Source organism: Phacochoerus africanus, chromosome 6 (assembly GCF_016906955.1).
Source record: "Phacochoerus africanus isolate WHEZ1 chromosome 6, ROS_Pafr_v1, whole genome shotgun sequence".
NCBI lineage: Eukaryota > Metazoa > Chordata > Mammalia > Artiodactyla > Suidae > Phacochoerus > Phacochoerus africanus.
Window position 1 is genome coordinate 122,666,154 of NC_062549.1, and position 21,367 is coordinate 122,687,520.

General features: G+C 44.8%; 1 protein-coding gene across 7 annotated transcripts in view; it reads right to left on the minus strand.

The window, feature by feature from the left end:
• The window catches only part of TLCD4 (TLC domain containing 4), a 105,923-nt gene that overhangs the window by 64,814 nt on the left and 19,742 nt on the right, over window positions 1-21,367 (minus strand). Inside the window, exon 1 of one of the 7 annotated variants that reach the window (XM_047785240.1) lies at window positions 5,620-5,738. The exons of 2 other annotated variants lie outside the window; for them this stretch is intronic. In XM_047785240.1, coding sequence (XP_047641196.1) covers window positions 5,620-5,661 — 42 coding nt within the window. In that variant the 5' untranslated portion in view covers window positions 5,662-5,738. Of the gene's footprint in view, window positions 1-3,603; window positions 3,639-4,050; window positions 4,279-4,420; window positions 4,445-5,619; window positions 5,739-21,367 lie in introns of those variants that run through there. 4 more of the 7 variants (XM_047785234.1, XM_047785239.1, XM_047785233.1 and 1 more) reach the window with 4 other exon arrangements.

A 21,367-nucleotide genomic window follows, 5' to 3' on the forward strand; every position in this document is an offset into this window, starting at 1 on the left:
TCAAGGATGCGGGGTGCTGCCTCAACTATTTCTCCAAGAAGCTTTTTTGGCAACCCCAAGACTATGAATGATGATTCCAGTTTGATTGGAGATCCTGAAATAGACGTGCAAGGAAGTCTTGATCAACTGAACCTTGTAGAAAACACAATGAGAATACGTTTCCAATTCACGGCGAGGCAAGCCGTCAGCTTCCTAAGCAGTTTGATCAGCAAAGGGGGTTTGGAAACAACACATTCCATCCTATCCTTCTGCACACACATTTCTCAAAGCTGGAAGGGGAGAGGTGGGCCGCTGACCCTCCCTGCCCCTACTCTGCACCCTTAGGCCCTCTGCTCCCTATCCGGCTGATGCAAGTCGTCTCTCTCCATCAGCCAATTTGTCCTGAAATCCATGTGTCTTATTTAACCTACAGAGAAAAAAGCTACTGCTCTCAAGACACTGCTGTCAAATCTAAGTTTATTCCTTCCATGCTTCCTTTTCCTGCAAAACCTACTGTTTGCTTTGCAGCGGACAGAACTGGTAGGAAGTCCTATTTTTGCACCTGCCTGTCCAGCTGCCTTTCACAAATGTGAGTCCTGCACCCACAAGACATCAGCAGAGCTCCCACACCCGCTCCTGTCCTCGCTGACAGGGGTCCAGGGAGTGCCCAATCCATTCTATGCCACCTCCCCACCTCTTCCAGCACCTCCAACCCCAAGCCCAGTCTGCTCCACTGCAGGAAAAACCTCTTTTTCCATCCATTAGACAAACGGTTTCCAAAGAGTGGACGGCGACCCATTAATAGTTGATGAGTTTTTCAGAACACAGACTAGAAACAGAAATAGAGTAGAAATAGAAATGAAAATAGAAGCCAATACCCAGCAAGGGTACGTACTGGTTTCACATACACATATACTAACTTCCGTCCCGGGTCTCAATTGTAAAATGCACTTTGTGCTGTGCTGTCATACAAAGATGTTTGAAACAAGCCTTTGTCCATCTAGTCTGGAGCACCCTCCCCCCCACCCCACCGCTACTGGGCCCACTCTGGGCATCTCCTTTCCCCATGCCGGCTCAAGCTCTGAAGAGACTGCCACCTGTCTTCTTCATCGGCTGTTTGCACAAGCCTTGGCCTTTTGCAGTGGACTCACAAGCTCCTTCTTATGTAGCCACAGGCTGCCTTCTCCTCGAACAGACCGATGTTCTGAGCAGAGCAAAACAAAACAAAAAAAAAAAAACCCCTTTTGCTATGTCCTTTGCCCCCTTTTCAGGTCTGAGATCTGCTCTGGCACCTCCAACTGACTCACTATGAATAACAAAGCCAGAGCAGTAGGACGGCAGTTCTTTGTGTCCCACCTTTCATCTCCAAAGAGGAAAAAAAAAAAACCACCACCAAGTCACTCTTGAAATACCCTAGGTTTTCTTAACAAAATTAACCTCGCTTTCCTGATGGAACGCGTTCCCTGGGGTGATACCGCCAGCGCCTGATCCCAAGGCCAGGTGAGTACAGCTCGGCCCTCACGTGGAATTCAAGCGGCCTCCCATCCTTGAGAACAGATGGCCACTTCCACCTCCATGTAGCTCTCCTCCTCCTCCTCCCACAAGGCAAGGGCACAGAGAGAGCACCACAAGGTGGGCGGGGGCGTGGGGCATCCGCTCCGCTCTCCAGGCCAAGGGCACAGGCGGCCCAGCACAACCCCACCCCCCAGTCCTGCTCTCCTCCCTCGCCCAACCGCCCACAGTTCTCACCCAGACAATTAAGGCATTATCTTCCTCTACAGAAAACCCGTTTTCTGTATCTTCCCGGAGACTGATGGGTTTATTTTCTCCGTCAAAGTCAGTTTCCTCCGCTTTTTAAGCTCCCAAGAGATAGCTTTCTGCGTCCTTTATCTGTAGGGGGTGGACGTTCCTTTGAGAAGAAGGGTGAAGGGACACACTGAGGTCTGAAGGCCATTCCGAAGCCGACTGCTCAGTTGCCTCCCTGCCCGCAAGGCCAGCGTTGATGGGGGACATAAACCGTCCGAGCGCCAAGGACAGGGACAGGTCTGAGAACCGCGGGGCAGCTGTGCCAGGTTCTGAGTCTCCTCAAAGGGAAAGGGCGAAAGGGCAGGTCATACCTCGGGCACATTCCAGAACTCTCCAGCAGCCCCATCACTCCCTCTCTCTGCAACCCGGCCCTTTTCCCATTTCCTAGTGGGGAAGCCAGGGCCCCTTTACCGCCTCTCTGGTCCCCAGTTCTGGGACGATGGCCCTCCAGCCCCTCCAGGTTGCCTCACTCCTAGCTGGGACTGCGCTTAATCAATCTAGCACACCGAGTTAGATTTCTGATGGCTCCCTTCTTCGAGGTCTCCGTGTCCCCTTGCGCATCAAATACATCTCTCTCCGTGAAGATTTCAGAATATGAAGGAGAAGATACACAGCTCTCACATCCATACTCTAGGGTCTATGTGGAAGATTTGCCTCTTTGACTTTACCGTAAGCTTCATCCCTTGACACCTGCCATTCCTGCCCACCTCCAAGGATGCAACTTTGGCTGCAAAAGAGCCATGCTTCTCTCTCCAACCAGGTAACGAAGCTTAACGTGAAAGGAACAAGGGCAGAGAGCTCACAGCATAAACAACCATGACTGACTGAGCAGCTAGCTGAGGGGTGAGGCATCGGCTCTAGACAGGTACAACTCAGCACAGATTCAGACTCTGGAGGGATGCAGTGTGGCAAAAAGAGTTGCCAGGGTAGGAAAAAAAAAAAGTACCCACACAATAATATCACCCCCTGGATCATCTGAAGGCGTAGGAAGAAGGAGGGCAAATAAAACCCATGGTTCCTCTAGCCCTTCTTTTGAATTTTCTAGTGTGGCAGGAGCCCACTTTTCTAAGTTGGTTTCATCTGCACAATGTAAGAACAAGATAAACAAGGGAAAAAAAATTCTCTACTTCGCCCATAGCACATTTAAAAGGGAACTGAATTCTCCACCGTATTACTTTAACTGGCTACACAATGGTGAAGCTGCATATTCCAAACCATATAGCTGTGCTCACACAGCAGTATCTCACTTAAAACACACCCCCTGAGATCCATTTTTCTCAACTCCATTGAATGACTGAGGAAAGATCTTACTAACATGACAGCTCTTCTCCTACCTCACACATCAACTCCTAACATCCCCACGGCTGCTTCCATCTTGTCCCCAAGCAGGAATCAGATCCATTTAAACATTATCAAGGACCATTCTTTAAGTACGATTTTATAATTTCATATAAAAATGTGCACCACGTTCACACTCAGATGGCTATAGCTAAGAAAATACTGGCTAGCAACAGTGACACTTTCATGAACTTAGATGACTCAAAGTGCTTTCACGGAGGGCAGTAGGGAAACGCTAGCATTATGGATCCCATTTCATGGCTGGGTAAACCGAGGGCACTTACTTTAATAACTTGCTCAGGGTTACAATGGTGGAGATGGAAATAGAAACCAATTTCTCCCCTGTGACTCCGTCCCCAGTTCCCTCTCCCACTAGACCGTTCAGCCCTTGATGGCTAAAATTGGGACCCACCTGAGAAGTGCCAGGATAAATAAAAGCTTGTTTTATTTAGTAAGGGGGGGGGGGTAGAGGAGACTTACCCACTTGATGCACCTGATAGTGTGTGGGCCTCTAACAAGAGCTTCCCCTGGATGCCCAAAACACCCATCCCTTTGAGCTGAGATCGGGAGGCACCGCCAGGCAGCCCCTGCAGCTGGAGTCGCACAGCCCGGGAAACCCGAGGGGAACGCGGGGCTCTGGGGGCCGCGGGCCTCGGGGCACCCTCTGCGCGCAGAGCGGCGCCGGAGCCCGCCGGGCCGGGAGGATGCTGCGCCGGCCGCACACACCTGCTGGAGCCCTCCCGGGAGCCCCGGGCCGCCTCCCGCGCTGGGGACGCCCACCCAGCCTCCGGGCGCCAGAGCCCTCGGCCGCGCTAGGCCGGGGGCGGGAAGCCGCGGCGCCCCTGCCCGCGTGCTGCGCTCGGCAGCGCGGCAGAGCCGCGGGGCAACGAGCCCGCCCTCCTCCCGAACCCTTCCAAACGGCGTCACCTGTGCCGGGGTCCCGGGGCGACTCGCGCGCGGGCGGCTGTGCGCCGGGGCGGGAGAGGGCGGCGCGGGCTATGGGCGCCTGGTCATCCGGCCCGGCCCGAGGGCTGGCGCTAGCCAGAACCGCCCCTGGAGATGCTCGGGCGGGAGCCAGGAGAGCGCGGGCTCCGGGCCGCGGGGAGGAACACCACGGAGGCTACTGCTGCTGCCGCCGCCGCCGCGCCGCCCGCGGCCGCCGCGCCCGCCCGGACTGCGGGCTCGGGTTACCGCAGAGCGGCTCCTAAAGGGGGCCGCGGCGCCCGGGCGCGGGCTCGGCTCCGGCTCCCCGCGGCCCCGACCCCCGGCCAAAGTTGGGCGGGGCCCCACGGCCGACCTTCGGCTGCTGGAACGTGAGTCCCCGTACCCGGAAAGGGCTCAAAACCAGGAACGCTTGAGGCAGGCTGCGGCGGCGTCCTGGCAGAGCACATCTCGCTAGGGACAGAGCGTGCGGTTCTCGGCTTTCCCAAGCAAGGAGCACAACCAGCAAGTGGGGGGATGGTCTGAGTCCGCTTCCGCGGCGGTCAGTACCTGGGCTCGCCACGTAACCAACATTCTTTTCCAATTATGAGTTTACAGTCTGCCTTAAATGCTCAAGGTCCCCGTAGAAGAAGCGCATGGTTTGATCATCAGAAACGAGGTGAAAGGACAATTACTGATTTTTCCTGCCTCGTTCCATTTGGCCAAAGTCAAGTCCCGCGCAGTTTTTGTTTGGGGGCTGTAGGGGCCTTTCAAACTGGGGAGGGGGAACCTGTGAAAAAGGCAAGTTCTCTCCATCAGCCTCCTCCAGAATCCCTGAGAAACACCACCTACACGTGGAGCCCCCCTGCTGTCAGGGTGGAGAAGCAGGATCTGAATTTGGGATGCAGGCTGAGCATTCCAAGCTGCCCAGTGTACAAAGTTTGCCACTGAAAATAGCAGCTCTTCTGACGTGTGAAATACAGCCTCAAAAACTTCCAAGTGTTCTGGAAGAATGATGGAAGTAATTGTTTTGAAGTAGACAAAATAATGAAGTACATTTATGCTGCTGTCATTTGCACCACACAATCACAAATCCTTTTCCTAAAAGAGATGCCGTTCTAAAGTTAGTTAGTAATCACCACCATTAATAAACACAGGACAGTTACTGGAAAGGAATGTCTATCAATAGAGCTAATATATTTTACCCAACATATACAGGCACACACGCACACACACACATTTTAGCTAACCGAACTCAAGTTCTTCATCTATAAAATGAGGATAATAATTCACAGGCACCTCTGAAGTGTCTTGGCTTAGAAATGACCTCAGGCTGACTTAGAAAAGACAGAACCCATTCTATCCCGCAGCGACAGAAACCTGCCCTGCAGTGGAGCAAGGAGGAAGATCTCGGAGGCCCCCCGAGTGCATATTCCTTTTTTCTCTCCAAGATTCTCAGGGCATACCAGGGCACCAATGTCCTTTGACCACAACCTGTCCCATCACAGTTGCTCCACCATGTGCATAGTCCCTGGACAACGGTGGTTTGCCCCACACAGGCCTTCACATACTCACACAGCAGTTTCGTAACTCTCCGTGGGCAAGATGGTTGCACATCTGTGGGATCAGCCCTGCAAGAACGGATCACAAGTGTCAAGTCAGGCATTTGCCTGGAGACTGCCTCCCCCAGGCTCTCCTGTGTTTGTCTGCAGTAGCCAACAGTTGTCTGCTATTTTCTGATAAATGCACCCTGGTTATCTTTGATATGCATTTTCTCCTAACACCCACAGCAGGAGCCAAGGTCAAGTAAACCACAGGAATCTAGGATATTTTGTCCCACTCCACTGCTTCATGTTTGGCTTCTACAAATGCAGCATCAAATCCACAAGTCTGATTTGAGATTATAGAGAGCATGTAAGTGAATATACATCAAGGGCAAGGCCTAAGATATGTAAGGAATTCAGTAAAGATTAGTTGGATTTTGAAACTTTTAAACTAAGTAAAATTCAGTGAGCTTAGGAGGTAAAAGAATATATCAAACTGCAAATTCTTCCTCAAATTTATAATGCACCTTAAGTTCTTAAAAAATACCCATTCTATTATCCACATTTAAATCTTTAATTACTATTCTCTCTTTTTTTTTTTTTGGTCTTCTGTCTTTTCAGGGCTGAACTGGTAGCATATGGAGGTTCCTAGGATAGGGGTCAATTCAGAGCTACAGCTGCCAGCCTACCACCACAACCACAGCAATGCTGGATCCTTACCCCACTAAGCAAGGGCAGGGATTGAACCTGCGTCCTCATGAATGCTAGTCAGATTCATTTCCGTTGGGCCACGAAAGGATCTCCTAATTACTATTCTTAACTGTTTTATCAATACTCTTTCTCCAAGAACAGTTTCCCCAAATTCTGTATTTACCATCTGAAGTTTTTCTGCATTTTAAATATGAGGTCTCAAAGCTAGGTTGACATTTTTATGTTTGTTCACTGAAACAGCTCAAAGAAACAGTTCAGAAAAATGAAGTTATCCATCTACTCTTAAAAGAGAAAAAAAAATACTCAAATTCTTCTGAGGCAATTTTCCTGATAAATTTGTTTCCAAAAATTCCTGCACTTCTAATTAGAGCCAATTGTTTGGAACACTGAGACCAAAAGCTGCTTCTTTCGGAATAACAAGATCATTAAGGCAAAAGTATTTTGGGGAAACTGCCTCCGTTCTCCATTCGGCTCTGTTAGTGATGACATAATGGCAATAGCGTCAAACGTTTTGATCAGAAAGTTGACTCACGGAGTTCCCGTCGTGGCGCAGTGGTTAACGAACCCCACTAGGAACCATGAGGTGGCGGGTTCGATCCCTGTCCTTGCTCAGTGGGTTAAGGATCTGGCATTGCCGTGAGCTGTGGTGGAGGTTGCAGACGGGGCTCGGATCCCGCGTTGCTGTGGCTCTGGCGTAGGCCAGTGCTACAGCTCCGATTCGACCCCTAGCCTGGGAATCTCCATATACCGCGAGAGCAGCCCTGAAAAAGGCAAAAAACAAAAAAGAAACAAAAAAAAAGAAAGAAAGTTGACTCAGTCAGAAATGAATAACCCAGGCATTACTTTGACCTTTTTTGATAGTTTTAGTGTATCAAGAAATTTCTGTAATTTTTTTTGAATAATTAAAGGTACATGCATTTGTTTTTCAGACTTTTTCAAGAAGAAAACTATTTTGGGATATTAACAGTGGTTATCTCTGGGTGGGTAAGATCCTGTCTTGTATTTTTAGTTTCTCTTATTTTATGCGATTTTCTTACTACAATGTATATGCGTTGCTTTTGTTGTATTTTTACTTTTAATGAAAGTTATACATATACATGAAAAGTCAAAAGACACACAGAGTCCCATCAACTCTCTCCCCCACCTAGCTTCACCCCAGTTCCACATAACCCTGCTAGGTGCTCCTCATTTCCTAAGTGATAAATTTATACTAGGAGTTGCCGTTGTGGCTCAGCACTCATGAACCTGAATAGTATCTATGAGGATGCGGGTTCAATTCCTGACCTGGCTCAGTGGGTTAAGGATCCAGCACTGCTGTGAGCTGTAGTGTAGGTCACAGATGTGGCTCAGATCCCCGAGGTGCTGTGGTTGTGGCCAGCAGGTGCAACTCTGACTCCACTCCTAGGCTGGGAACTTTCATATGCCATGGGTGTGGCCCTAAAAGGCCCCCCCCCCAAAAAAAAACTAAAAAGAAAAACATCTACCAATTGTTCTTTGCCTTTCAGCTTCAGACGTTATTTATTGACTTCTTATGGTGTTTGCGGACTTAGCTCTTGCACACACACAGCTAACACTTTTCCCTGCAACATCACAACATCACAGCTTTCATTCAAGTCAGTCATTAGGTTTACATCAGCTTGACAATATAAATACAGAGCACTGTTGGAGTTCCCGTCGTGCGCAGCGGGTTAACGAATCCGACTAGGAACCATGAGGTTGCGGGTTCGGTCCCTGCCCTTGCTCAGTGGGTTAACGATCCGGCATTGCCGTGAGCTGTGGTGTAGGTTGCAGACGCGGCTCGGATCCCTCGTTGCTGTGGCTTCTGGCGTAGGCCGGTGGCTACAGCTCCGATTAGACCCCTAGCCTGGGAACCTCCATATGCAGCGGGAGCGGCCCAAGAAATAGCAACAACAACAAACAACAACAAAAAGACAAATAAATAAATAAATAAATACAGAGCACTGCTGAATCAAGTAAGTTACCAGGATAATGTTTTTCTTGAAAATCTCCTGTTCTTTCCGGTGTTTAAAAACCGCCTTGCTTTTTCACATTTTTTTAAATGTATCTAGCCCAAATGTTATCCAAATGCTTCAATATATCTGTCAAATCCCCATCAATAATATCTTTTAATACCCATAAGATGATTTTTCATTTACTCTCTTATTTTGCTAAAGCGCAGACTCCAGTAGCTTACTCAGATGGGGTGCACAGAAGATAAGTTTTTAGAGGGATTGACTGTCTGAAATATCCTTATTCTATTTCATCCTTGATTGATAATTTGGACAAGTTGAAGATCGTTTTCCCTCAGCATTTTTTTTTTTGTCTTTTGTCTTTTGTCCCAGGCTAGGGGTCTAATAGAAGCTATAGCTTCCTGGCCTATAGCTTCCCATGCCACAGCCCCAGAAACACCAGATCTGAGCTGCATCTTCAACCTACACCACAGCTCATGGCAATGCCAGATCCTTAACCCAATGAGCAAGGCCAGGGATGGAACCCAAAACCTCATGGTTCCTAGTCGGATTTGTTTCTGCTGCACCAAGACGGGAACTCCTCCCTCAGCATTTTTTTAATTTTTATTATGATTGACTTACAAGTTCTGTCCATTGCTGTTGTATCCCTCAGCATTTTAAAAGCATGTTTCATTGTCTTTTTTTTTTTTTTTTTTAAGGGCCGCGCCCATGGCATATGGAGGTTCCCAGGCTATGGGCTGAATTAGAGCTGTAGCCTGCCGGCCTACAACACAGCCACAGTAAGGCCAGATCAGAGCCGAACCCCTGATCTACACCACAGCTCACAGCAATGCTAGATCCTTAATCCAGTGAGCAAGGCCAGGGATCGAAGCCGAGTCTTCATAGATGCTAGTCAGGTTCGTTTCCACTGAGCCACGACGGGAACTCTGGTTTCACTGTCTTTTACTTTCCGTGTTGCCATTGAAATATCTAATACCTTTCCTAGTTCCCATTGCGCTGCATCAGACCTGTTTTTCCTTCTAGAATCTTCCATTATGGCTAGTGGTCTGAAAGTTCACCATGACATGCCTTAGAATGGTTCTTTTTTCATTGATTGTGCTGAACACTCAGGGGTTCTTTTGATCTGCAATGTTTTTCTTTTGTTATTTCTTTGTTAATTTCCTCCCGTTTTCTCTGTTCTCTCTCTGTGAACTCTTGTGAGTAGGATGTGGGGACTTCTGTATATCCTCTAGATTTATTGTCTTTTATCCTAGTAATCATCTCTGGATCTTCTTCTTCTATTGTCTAGGACAGAGGTTCTAAACTGGGTGGAGGGCTAATTGACTCTCCCGACCTCAGCCACTTGGCGATGTCTGGTGATGTTTTTTGGTTGTCACTGCAGGGAAAGGGGGCGTGCACCAGCATCTAGTGAGTATAAGCCAGGCTGCTAACCCTGTTACAGGGCCCAGGACAGCCTCTCACAGCAAAGAATTCCAGCCTCAAATGTCAGTTGTGCCAAGACTGTGAAATCGTGGACCAGAAGAATTACTTATCTTCCAATCTTCTGAAATTTCTATTTCAAACATATGTTTCTTTCCCATTATCTGATTAGCCCTTCTCGAATGGAACTTTCTATCAAAACAAAGCAACCAACAAACCAACCCTCCTTTCTTCAAAAAAGTAACTTCATCCTTCACAGAAGGATCGTGTTGGTAGCGGTAAGGTCGGGGTGGAGGGTGTGAGTGCAGGCTGGCTGGCTGAGGTGTGGAAGGGACCCGGTGGTCCCCAAGCTTTGTAAGCAACTTTAGGGGCAATCCCCCTTCTTCAGGTTGATGCCTCACCCCTTCCTTCCACGGTCCACTGCACCTGCAAGTGCTCAGTCTCCTCCAAACACTTAGCTTAGCCCCTCTCCCACTTTGCCAAGTCCATTACAGTAGCCTGCTATTTCTGTGGATGTAGAACCCAGAAAAAGGGAGGGCAGACTGTTCTTCACCATTTTACACAAGGCACTTGAGCATCCGTGGATTTTGATATCCAAAGGAGGTCCCAGAACCAATCCCCCGAGGATACCAGGCAGATCACTGCATCTCTACTCCATCCAACGCCTGGCTTGCACAATTTATTGAACTCTCTCATCTGCTGTGTACTCTTCTCTGGCCCTCTTTTTTCTTCTCTGGCTTATAGCTTGTAAACACCTCTGTGCACTATCATTTTAATGCTACTTGGCAAAGAATAAGTGATAAAAAAATTAAATAACAGAAAGGGATCAAAAACGGAGGAAGAGGAAGAACACGAATCTATTTTTCTGAAATTTCTTTTTTTTTTTTTTTGGACCACACCTGTGGCACATGGGGGTTCCCAGGCTAGGGGTCAAATCAGAGTTACAGCTGCCGGCCACGGCCACAGATCTCAGCCACATCTGTGACCTGCACCACAGTTCACGGATCTCAGCCACATCTGTGACCTGCACCACAGTTCATGGCAATGCCAGATCCTTAACCCACTGAGTGAGTTTAGGAATCAACTTGCATCCTAATGGATACTAGTCAGGTTCTTAGGCGGCTGAGCCACAATGGGAGCTCCTAACTTAATTTTTAATTGTGCCAAATATTTTCATAAATTAAAAAAAATTTTTTTACAAATTAGTTTATTTTTTATTTTTTTAAGTTGCATATGTTGCTTATATGCATGGCTTATATTACATTTCCATTGGACAGCACTACTCTAACAAATGTATTTTCTGTCATAGCTCTTTATAAGAAGCAGAGCTGAGCCTGGAGGATGATGGTAATTACAGCTCTCCCTTTTTTTTTTTTTTTTTTGTCTTTTTTGCCATTTCTTGGGCTGCTCCCATGGCATATGGAGGTTCCCAGGCTAGGGGTCCAATCAGAGCTGTAGCCACTGGCCTACGCCAGAGCCACAGCAACGTGGGATCCAAGCCATGGCTGCGACCTACACCGCAGCTCACGGCAACGCCGGATCGTTAACCCACTGAGCAAGGGCAGGGATCGAACCCGCAACCTCATGGTTCCTAGTCGGATTCGTTAACCACTGCGCCACGACGGGAACTCCCTTACAAATTAGTTTAAATAGATGTTACCAGTCATTAGTTTATACATATGTTTATAACCCTTAGATCAATTCGTTGAATATCCTTCCAGATACTTTCTATGCATACTTGAATACATTTTAGGATTTTTAAACAACAAAAAAGGATTGAGACAGCACTCACTATTTTGTAATTGCTCAGACCATTCAATTCCATAGACCTTAATGTATGTAACCAATCTCTTACTGTCGCACATTTATGGATTCTTGTTGTTGGATCAGATTTTCAGTTTTCCAGATAAAGTAATGATGTCTGATTAAGAAACTAATTCTAAGATTCAAATCCAGTTTTGAGAGGCGGATCAAGATGGCAGAGGAGTAAGACAGCGCACTCACTTTCTCCCGCAAACACATCGAAAATACACATCTACATGTAAAACGACTTGCACAGAACATCAACTGAACGCTGGCAGAAGAACTTAAACCTCCAAAAAGGGCAAGGAACTCCTGACATAACTGGGTAGAACAAAAGAGAAAGAGAGAGAGAGGAGGAATCAGGACGGAACTAGCATTCCAGAGACGGAGCTGTGAAAGAGAAGAGGAACCCACACCTCGGGAAGCCACCTAACCGACCGGGAGATCAGCCAAGACGGAGAGACCTCAAAGTTGCCGAGAAAAGCACAGCAGCTGGACTGAGAACGGCAGAGCAGAGTGAGAGCTGCCCAGATCATCTGAACCCCCGGCCAGGACACCACAGCCTGAGACGCTCGGGCGGGAGCTAGGCGCTGAGACTCAGGCTCTGAGGTCCGTCCCAGGGAGAGGACTGGGGTTGGCTGTGTGGGGACAGGCTGAGGGGCTAAGGAGCAGTGCGCCACAGCCAGGGGAGCAGTACACCAAGGGCTGAGGAGGAGAATGCCATGGCAGAGGGAACCCAGGAGAAGGTCCGGACCCGCAGGAGAGGCAAGGTGCCGTCGTTGGGAGGGTGAGAGGAGGAGGGGTGGACCAGCATAGGAGACTCCTTGTGCATGCCCGTGCAGGGTCCCCGAGGGTGGGGTGCCTCTGGCCCAGGCTACGGGTGGCAAGAAGCCACTTTCCTGTGCTACAGGAGACCAGGGGCTTCTTGTGCAGGCTATGGGTGCCAGGCACCTCTTGTGTGGGCTAAGGGCAGCAGGGGGCTAAGTGTGACATGGTGCCTATTGTGTGATCTACAGGCAGCAGGGACGGCCCGTGGAGGTAGTATCAGAGGCCAGAGGGAGGCATGGCCTGCCACCACTGGGAGCCTGTGAATAGGTTCCACATGTGGCCCCAGTCATCTCAGGAGTTGGCAAAAAAAAGGAGGGCACTGCAACCAAGCACCACACATTATTGCCCTCACCACCCTGGAAACACAACCGCCCTGCAGCTGCCACTGCCAAATGCTCTGGGCAGTGCCCAGATGCTTGATCACTGCCCCTTCTCAAGACCCTACAACTAGGAGCAACTGGTGCAGCACCTTCTGTGTAGACTAAGCAGGACAGGGTGCTTCTTGCATGGTCTGCAAGTGGTAGGGCAAACCACTGCAGTTATCTCTGACTCCAAGGGTGGGCATGGCCCACTGCCACTGGGCATCCCTGACCAAGAATCATGTGTAGTCCCAACCACCTCAGAGGGCACCACAGAGGAGGACACTGCAACAGAACACCACCAGTTGTTGCTCTCGCTCCCCTGGGAGCACACCAGCCCTGCTGCTGCCACTGCCAAATGCTCTGGGCAGTGCCCAGACGCTTGATCACTGTCCCTTCCCAGGAACCTACAATTAGGAGCAGCGTGTGCAGCACCTCCTGTGTGGGCTTGAGACAGGCTGCCTCTTGCGTGGTCTGCAGGTGGAGGTGGCAAACCACTGCAGTTTATCACTGACTCCAGAGGCGGGCATGGTCCACTACCACTAGGGGTCCCTGAACAGGCACCACTTGTAGCTCCAATCACCTCAGAGGAGGGCATTGCAATCGAACACTACCTGTTGTTGCTCTCACTCCCCAGGGAACACGCACACTCTGCTGCTGCCACTGCCAAAGGCTCTGGGCACCCTGTAAATCTGCCTAGGGCTCATTACCACTTCCCAGGGCCCTACAACTAGGAGTATCCAGTGCCACCTTCCTGCAGGTCCCTGCTTCTGTTAAAAGCCCAGCAACCAGGTACTGACTACTAGCCCTACCCATTGCCTCCTTCTCCCTGGAAACACATGCATCGCCCTGGGGATAACAGCCTGCTCACAACGAAGAAAGAGACAGCCAATATCCAAACTCCCATACCAAAAATAAATAGTAACCCCCCACAAAATACAAAAGGGTGCTCTTGCATAGAAGTAGCCCTCCAAGACTACAGTGTGGCTTCCCTAAACTCACAGAAAAGAAAAACATAAGCAAAATGAAGAAGGTCAGAAACCATTCCCAGTTAAAGGAACAGAATTCACATGAAGCAGCAAACAATGAAACAGACCTCTGCAGTCTGACAGACACTGAGTTCGAAAGGGAGGTAGTGAAAATACTGAAGGGATTAAGGCTGAATATCAAGGAATTAAGAGCAGATATGAATAGTAATGCAGATTCCTTTAGAAAGGAACTAGAAAATACAAGGAGGAACATAGAAAAATTATAAAATTCATTTGCAGAGACACAAACTGAACTAAAGGCACTAAAGAGCAGAATGAATAATGCAGAGGAATGAATTAGTGACTTAGAAGAGAGAATAATGGAAATCACCCAATCAGGACAGCAGACAGAAAACCAAATGAAAAAGAAAAAACACAAAAGCAATATAGTAGATCTATGTGATAATATAAAGGGGGCAATCTATGCATAATGGGAATTACAGAAGGAGAAAAAAGAAAAGGGGATTTAAAATATATTTGAAGGAAATTACGGCTGAAAACTGTCCAAATCTAAAGGACACTGATATCAAGATAAAGGAAGCAGAGAGGACCCCAAACAAGTCAAACCCCAAATAGGACCACGTCTAGACATATAATAAAAATGGCAAAAGGTAAAGATAAGAGAGGATTCTAAAGGCAGCAAGAGAAAAACAAAGCAGTAATTACAAGGGAACCCCCATAAAGCTATCAGCTGATTTCTCTACAGAAACACTATAGGCCAGAAGGGAGTGGAAAGATATATTTAAAGTTCTGAAAGGAAAAAACTTGCAGCCTAGAATACTCTATCCAGCAAGACTATCATTTAAAATAGAAGAGGAAATAAAGAATTTCTCCAACAAACAAAAGCTAAAAGAGCACAGCAATACGAAACCCATTCTAAAAGAAATGCTGAAAGTGCTTCTCTAAATAAAAAAAAAGTAAGAAGAAATAGGATGGAGGAGACCACAATTCGAAAGCAATCACTTAAATAAGTCAGCATACAGATCTAAAAGAGGGGGGAAAAAATCCCAAAAAACAAAAAAACTGCTGTAACAGCAGTGATAAACACAAGGAACAGCAAAAGGACAAACATGAAGATGTTAAAAAAAAAAGACTTCAAAATCATAGAATGTGGGGAAGGGAAAGTAAGAAAATATAGATTTTGGAGTTCCCATTGTGGCACAATGGAAACGATTCCAAATAGGAAACATGAGGTTGTGGGTTCAATCCCTGGCCTCACTCAGTGGGTTAAGAATCCAGTGTTTGCCATGAACTGTGGTGTAGGTCACAGACATGGCTCAGATCCTGCATTGCTGTGGCTGTGGCAGAGGCCGGCAGCTATAGCTCTGATTAGACCCCTAGCCTGGGAACCTCCATATGCTACAGGTGTGGCCCTAAAAAGCAAAAAATAAAATAAAATAAAATAAAAAGATAGATTCTTTTTTTTTTTTTTAGTAATGTGTTTGAGTCTATATGACTGTTGGGCTAAAGCAAGAGATACAAGAAGGGGTTCGCATACTTAAAAAACAGGGTAACCACAAATCAAAACCAAATATTACATTCACAAAAACTAAAAAGAAAAGTACTCAAGCATAAAATAAATGGAAATCATCCAACCAAAAAAAAAAAAAAGGAAGGAAGGAGAAACATAGAATCAACCAGAAAACAAGGTTTAAAATGGCAATAAATACCTATCTATCAATAATACCTTAAATGTCAGTGGACTGAACGCTCCAATCAAAAGACACAGAGTGGCAGACTGGATAAAAAAAGCAAAAACCTATAATCGGCTGTCTACAAGAGACTCACCTTAGGGCAAAGGACACTTACAGATTGAAAGTGAGGGGATGGGAAAAGATACTTCATGCCAAAGGACAAGACAGGAAAGTAGGAGTTGCAATACTCATATCAGACAAAATAGACTTTAAAATGAAGGCCATAAATAAAGACAAGGAAGGACACTATTTAATGGTTAAAGGATCTATTCAAGAAGAGGATATTATAACTTTCAATTATATGCCCCTAATATAGGAGCACCTGGATACCTACAACAAATACTGCAGACATAAAAGGAGAAACTGATGGAAATACAATCACAGTGGGAGACTTTAACACCCCATTCACATCAATGGACAGATCCTCTAGACAGAAAATCAGTAAGGCAACAGAGATCCTAAAGAACGCAATAGAAAAGTTAGACTTAATTTACATTTTCAGGACATTACATCCAAAAAAATCAGAATATACATTCCTCTCAAGTGCACATGAAACATTCTCAAGGACTGATCACAAACTGGGGCACAAAGCTACCCTCAACAAATTTGAGAGTGTAGAAATTATTTCAAGTATCTTTTCTGACCACAGTGGCATGAAAGTAGAAATCAACCACAGGAAAGGAAATGAGAAAAAAACTGACTATATGGAGACTAAACAACATGCTACTAAAAAACCAACAGGTCAGTGAGGAAATCAAGAAGGAAATTAAAAAATACCTCAAGACAAATGATAATGATGACAAAACCACTCAAAATCTATGGGATGCTGCAAAAGCAGTGCTCAGGGGGAAATTCATAGCAAAACAGGCCTTCCTCAAGAAGGAAGAAAAATCTCAAGTCAACAACTTAACCCACCATATAAATGAATTTGAAAAAGAACAAACAAAACCTAAAGTTAGCAGAAGGAAGGAAATCACAAGATCAGAGAGGAAATCAATAAAATAGAGATTAAAAAAAAGAAAAAAATCAATAAAACCAAGAGCTGGTTCTTTGAAAAGGTAAACAAAATGGAAAAACCTTTGGCCAGACTCACCAAGAAGAGGAGAGGAAAAAATCCAATTAAACAAAACAAGAAATGAAAAAGGAGAAATCACAACAGATACTATAGAAATACAAAAAACTAAAAGGGAATACTATGAACAATTGTATGCCAACAAATTTGACAACCTAGAAGAAATGGACAACTTTCTTGAGACTGACAGCTTGCCAAAACTGAATCAAGAAGAAATAGACCAACTGCACAGACCAATCACTAGAAATGAAATTGAATATGTAATAAAAACACTCCCTACAAATAAAAGTCCAGGACCAGACGGCTTCACAGGCCAATTCTACCAAATATACAAAGAGGAACTTATACCCATCCTCCTTAAACTTTTCCAAAAGGTCAAAGAAGAAGGAACACTTCCAAAGATATTCTATGATGCCACCATCACTCTAATACCCAAACCAGACAAAGATACCACCAAAAAAGAAAACTATAGGCCAGTATCTTTGATGAATATAGAAGTAAAAATTCTCAACAAAATTTTAGCCAACCAAATCCAACAACATATAAAAAAGATCATAAACCACGACCAAGTGGGATTCATCCCAGGTTCACAAGGATGGTTCAAAATACGCAAATCAATCAATGCCATTCACCACATTAACAAAATAAATGTCAAAAACCACATGATCATCTCAATAGATGCAGAAAAGCATTTGACAAAGCCCAACATCCATTCATGATAAAAACTCTTACCAAGGTGGATATAGAGGGAACATAATAAAAGCCATTTATGACAAACCCACAGCAAATATAATACCAAATGGAGAAAAGTTGAAAGCCTTCCCACTAAAATCTGCAGCAAGATAAGGATGCCCACTCTCACCACTGTTATTCAACATAGTATTGGAAGTTCTAGCCACAGAAACCAGACAAACAAGAAATAAAAGTTATTCAAATTGGAAGAGGAGAGGTAAAGTTGTCATGGTGTGCAGATGACATGACACTATATATAGAAAATCCTAAGGACTCACCCAAAAAACTACTTGAACTGATTAACAAATTCAGCAAAGTAGCAGGACATAAGATGAACATTCAGAAATCAGTTGCATTTCTACATACTAACAATGACATATTAGAAAAGGAACACAAAAAGACAATACCTTTTAAAATTGCACCCCAAAAAATCAAATACCTGGGAATAAACCTGACAAAGGAGATAAAAGACTTATATGCTGAACTATTCACAATAGCCAAGACATGGAAACAACCCAAATGTCCATCGACAGATGATTGGATTCGGAAGATGTGGTATATATACACAATGGAATACTACTCAGCCATAAAAAAGAATGACATAATGCCATTTGCAGCAACATGGATGGAACTAGAGAATCTCATACTGAGTGAAATGAGCCAGAAAGACAAAGACAAATACCATGTGATATGACTTATAACTGGAATCTAATATCCAGCACAAATGAACATCTCCTCAGAAAAGAAAATCATGGACTTGGAGAAGAGACTTGTGGCTGCCTGATGGGAGAGGGAGGGGGAGGGAGTGGGAGGGATCGCGAGCTTGGGCTTATCAGACACAACTTAGAATATATTTACAAGGAGATCCTGCTGAATAGCATTGAGAACTTTGTCTAGACACTCATGTTGCAACAGAAGAAAGGGTGGGGGAAAAATGTAATTGTAATGTATACATGTAAGGATAACCTGACCCCCTTGCTGTACAGTGGGAAAATAAAATAAAATAAAAAAAGACTTATATGCTGAGAACTATAAAACATTCATCGAGGAAATTAAAGAGGATTCAAAATGGAAAGATATTCCATGCTTCTCAGTTGGAAAAATTAATAGTGTAAAAATGGCCATACTACCCAAAGCAATCTACAGATTTAATGCAATCCCTACCAAATTACCCATGACATTTTTCACAGAACTAGAACAAACAATCCAAAAATTTATGTGGAAACACAAAAGACTCAGAATTGCCAAAGCAATCCTGAGGAACAAACACCAAGCAGGAGGCATAACTCTCCCAGACTTCAGGCAATATTACAGAGCCACAGTCATCCAGACAGTGTGGTACTGGTACCAAAACAGATGGACAGACCCAATGCAACAGAATAGAAGACCCAGAAATAAACCAGATACCTACAGTCAATTAATCTTTGACAAAGGAGGCAAGAATATAAAATGGGAGAAAAAGACAGTCTTTTCAGTAAGTGGTGATGGGAAAATTGGACAGCTGCATGCAAATCAATGAAACTGGAACACACCCTCATACCACGCACAAACATAAACTCAAAATGGATTAAAGACTTAAATGTAAGACAAGACACCATCAAACTCCTGGAAGAGAACATAGGCAAAACATTCTCTGATATCAACCTTACAAATGTGTTCTCAGGTCAGTCTCCCAAGGCAACAGAAATAAAAGCAAAAATAAACCAATGGGACCTCATCAAACTGACAAGCTTTTGCACAGCAAAGGAAACCATTTAAAAAAAAAAAGAAAAGAAAAAAAAGACAGCTTACAGAATGGGAGAAAATAGTTTCAAACAGTGCAACCAACAAGGCCTTAATCTCTAAAATACACAAACAACTTACACAACTCAACAGCAAAAAAGCCAATAACCCAATGGAAAAATGGGCAAAAGACCTGAATAGACATTTCACACACACATATACACACACACACACACACACACACACACAGCCAACACATGGCCAGAAGATTACAAATGGCCAATAAGCACATGAAAAAAATGCTCAACATCACTAACTATTAGAGAAATGCAAATCAAAACTACTATGAGGTACCACCTCACACCAGTCAGAATGGCCATCATTAATAAGTCCGCAAATAACAAATGCTGGAGGGGATGTGGAGAAAAGGGAACCCTCCTGCACTCTTGGTGGGAATGTAAATTGGTACAACCACTATGGAAAACAGTATGGAGGTACGTTAGAAAACTACACACAGAACTACCATATGATCCAGCAATCCCACTCTTGGGCATGTATCTGGACAAACTTTCCTTGAAAAAGACACATGCACCTGCATGTTCTCTACAGCGCTATACACAATAGCCAAGACTTGGAAACAACCTAAATGTCCATCAACAGATGATTGGGTTAAGAAGATGTGGTATATATACACAATGGCATATTACTCAGCCATAAAAAAATGCCATTTGTAGCAACATGGATGGAACTAGAGACCCTCAAAGTAAGTGAAGTAAGTCAGAAAGAGAAAGACAAACACTATATGATATCACACATATCTGGAATCTAATGTATGACACAAATGAACCATTCCACAGAAAAGAAAATCATGGACATGGAAAACAGACTTGTGGTTGCCAAGGGAGAGGGGGAGGGAATGGGTTGGACTGGGAATTTGGGGTTAATAGATGCAAATTATTGCCTTTGGAATGGGTAAGCAGTGAGATCCTGCTTTGTAGCACTGGGGACTATATCTAGTCACTTATGGTGGAACATGATAATGAGAGAAAAAAGAATGCACACATGTATGTGTGACTGGGTCACCCTGCTGTACAGTAGAAAATTGACAGAACACTGTAAACCAGCTTTAATGGAAAAATAAAAATCATTATAAAAAAGTCCAGTTTCAAGTTTAATGGAGAGACACTGAAGGATTCCTGCTCAGGTCAAGAAGAAGACAAGAGGGATGCCCATTCTCCCACTGCTAATAGGGTGGGACTAGAAGTATCAGTCAGGGTGGAAATGAAGAGAGAAAGTAAAGACGATAAATACCAGAAAAAAAGATTATAAAGTTGTCCTTATTTGTAGATTATGATTATATTCCTGAAAAACCGAAGTGAATCAACTGAAAAAATACATAATAAAAAATTAAGTATGGCAGCAGGATATAAAATCAACTTATGGAAATCTGCGAGATATATATAAAGAGATACACATATATATTTGTATACACACTTATGCACACGAGACCTGCTTACAAAATAAAAGAGGGTAATTGCACTTATAGTTGCAGCAAAAAAATGTAAAGTGCCTAGGAATACATTTAATGAGGAATATGAAAGACATATGCGAAAAAATTTAAAACACACTCTGATGGGATCTCAAATTACACTTGAACAACGAAAAGATAGACCATATTCTTAGAAAAAGTCAGTGTATATCAAGTCTCCCTAATTTTTTTCTTTTTTTTTTTTGTCTTTCTGTCTTTTCCAGGGCCGCACTCGAGGCAGATGGAGGTTCCCAGGCTAGGGGTCTAATTTTAATCTTAAATTTATTGCAATGTCGGAGTTCCCGTTGTGGCACAGTGGTTAATGAATCCGACTAGGAACCATGAGGTTGCGGGTTCGATCCCTGCCCCTGCTCAGTGGGTTAAGGATCCGGCGTTGCCGTGAGCTGTGGTGTAGGTCGCAGACGCGGCTCGGATCCCGCGTTGCTGTGGCTCTGGTGTAGGCTGGCAGCTACAGCTCCGATTGGACCCCTAGCCTGGGAAGCTCCATATGCCGTGGCAGCGGCTCAAGAAATGGCAAAAAGACAAAAAAAAAAAAAAAGAAAGAAAGAAAAGAAAAAAAAATTATTGCAATGTCAATGAAATAAATAGAAAAGCTGTTTTCTGGAATATAACAAGCTGATTCTCAAGTTAACGTGGAAAAATTGAAGAGTAGGAATAACTGAAAAACTCTTTTGAAAAGGAAGAATAGCTTCTTATACATTAAAAAATTTTTATAGGCCCTCATTAGGGAAATGCTTTGGGATAAGCCATAGGAATAGAAAGACTAATGGAATTGAATAGAGAGTCCAGAAGTAGACCCAAATAAGTGGCATCTCAAATCAGTGGGATAAAAGGGACTTTTTAGTAAATGAATAACGTCCAGAAAAGATAAAGTCAAACCTATATTGAACAC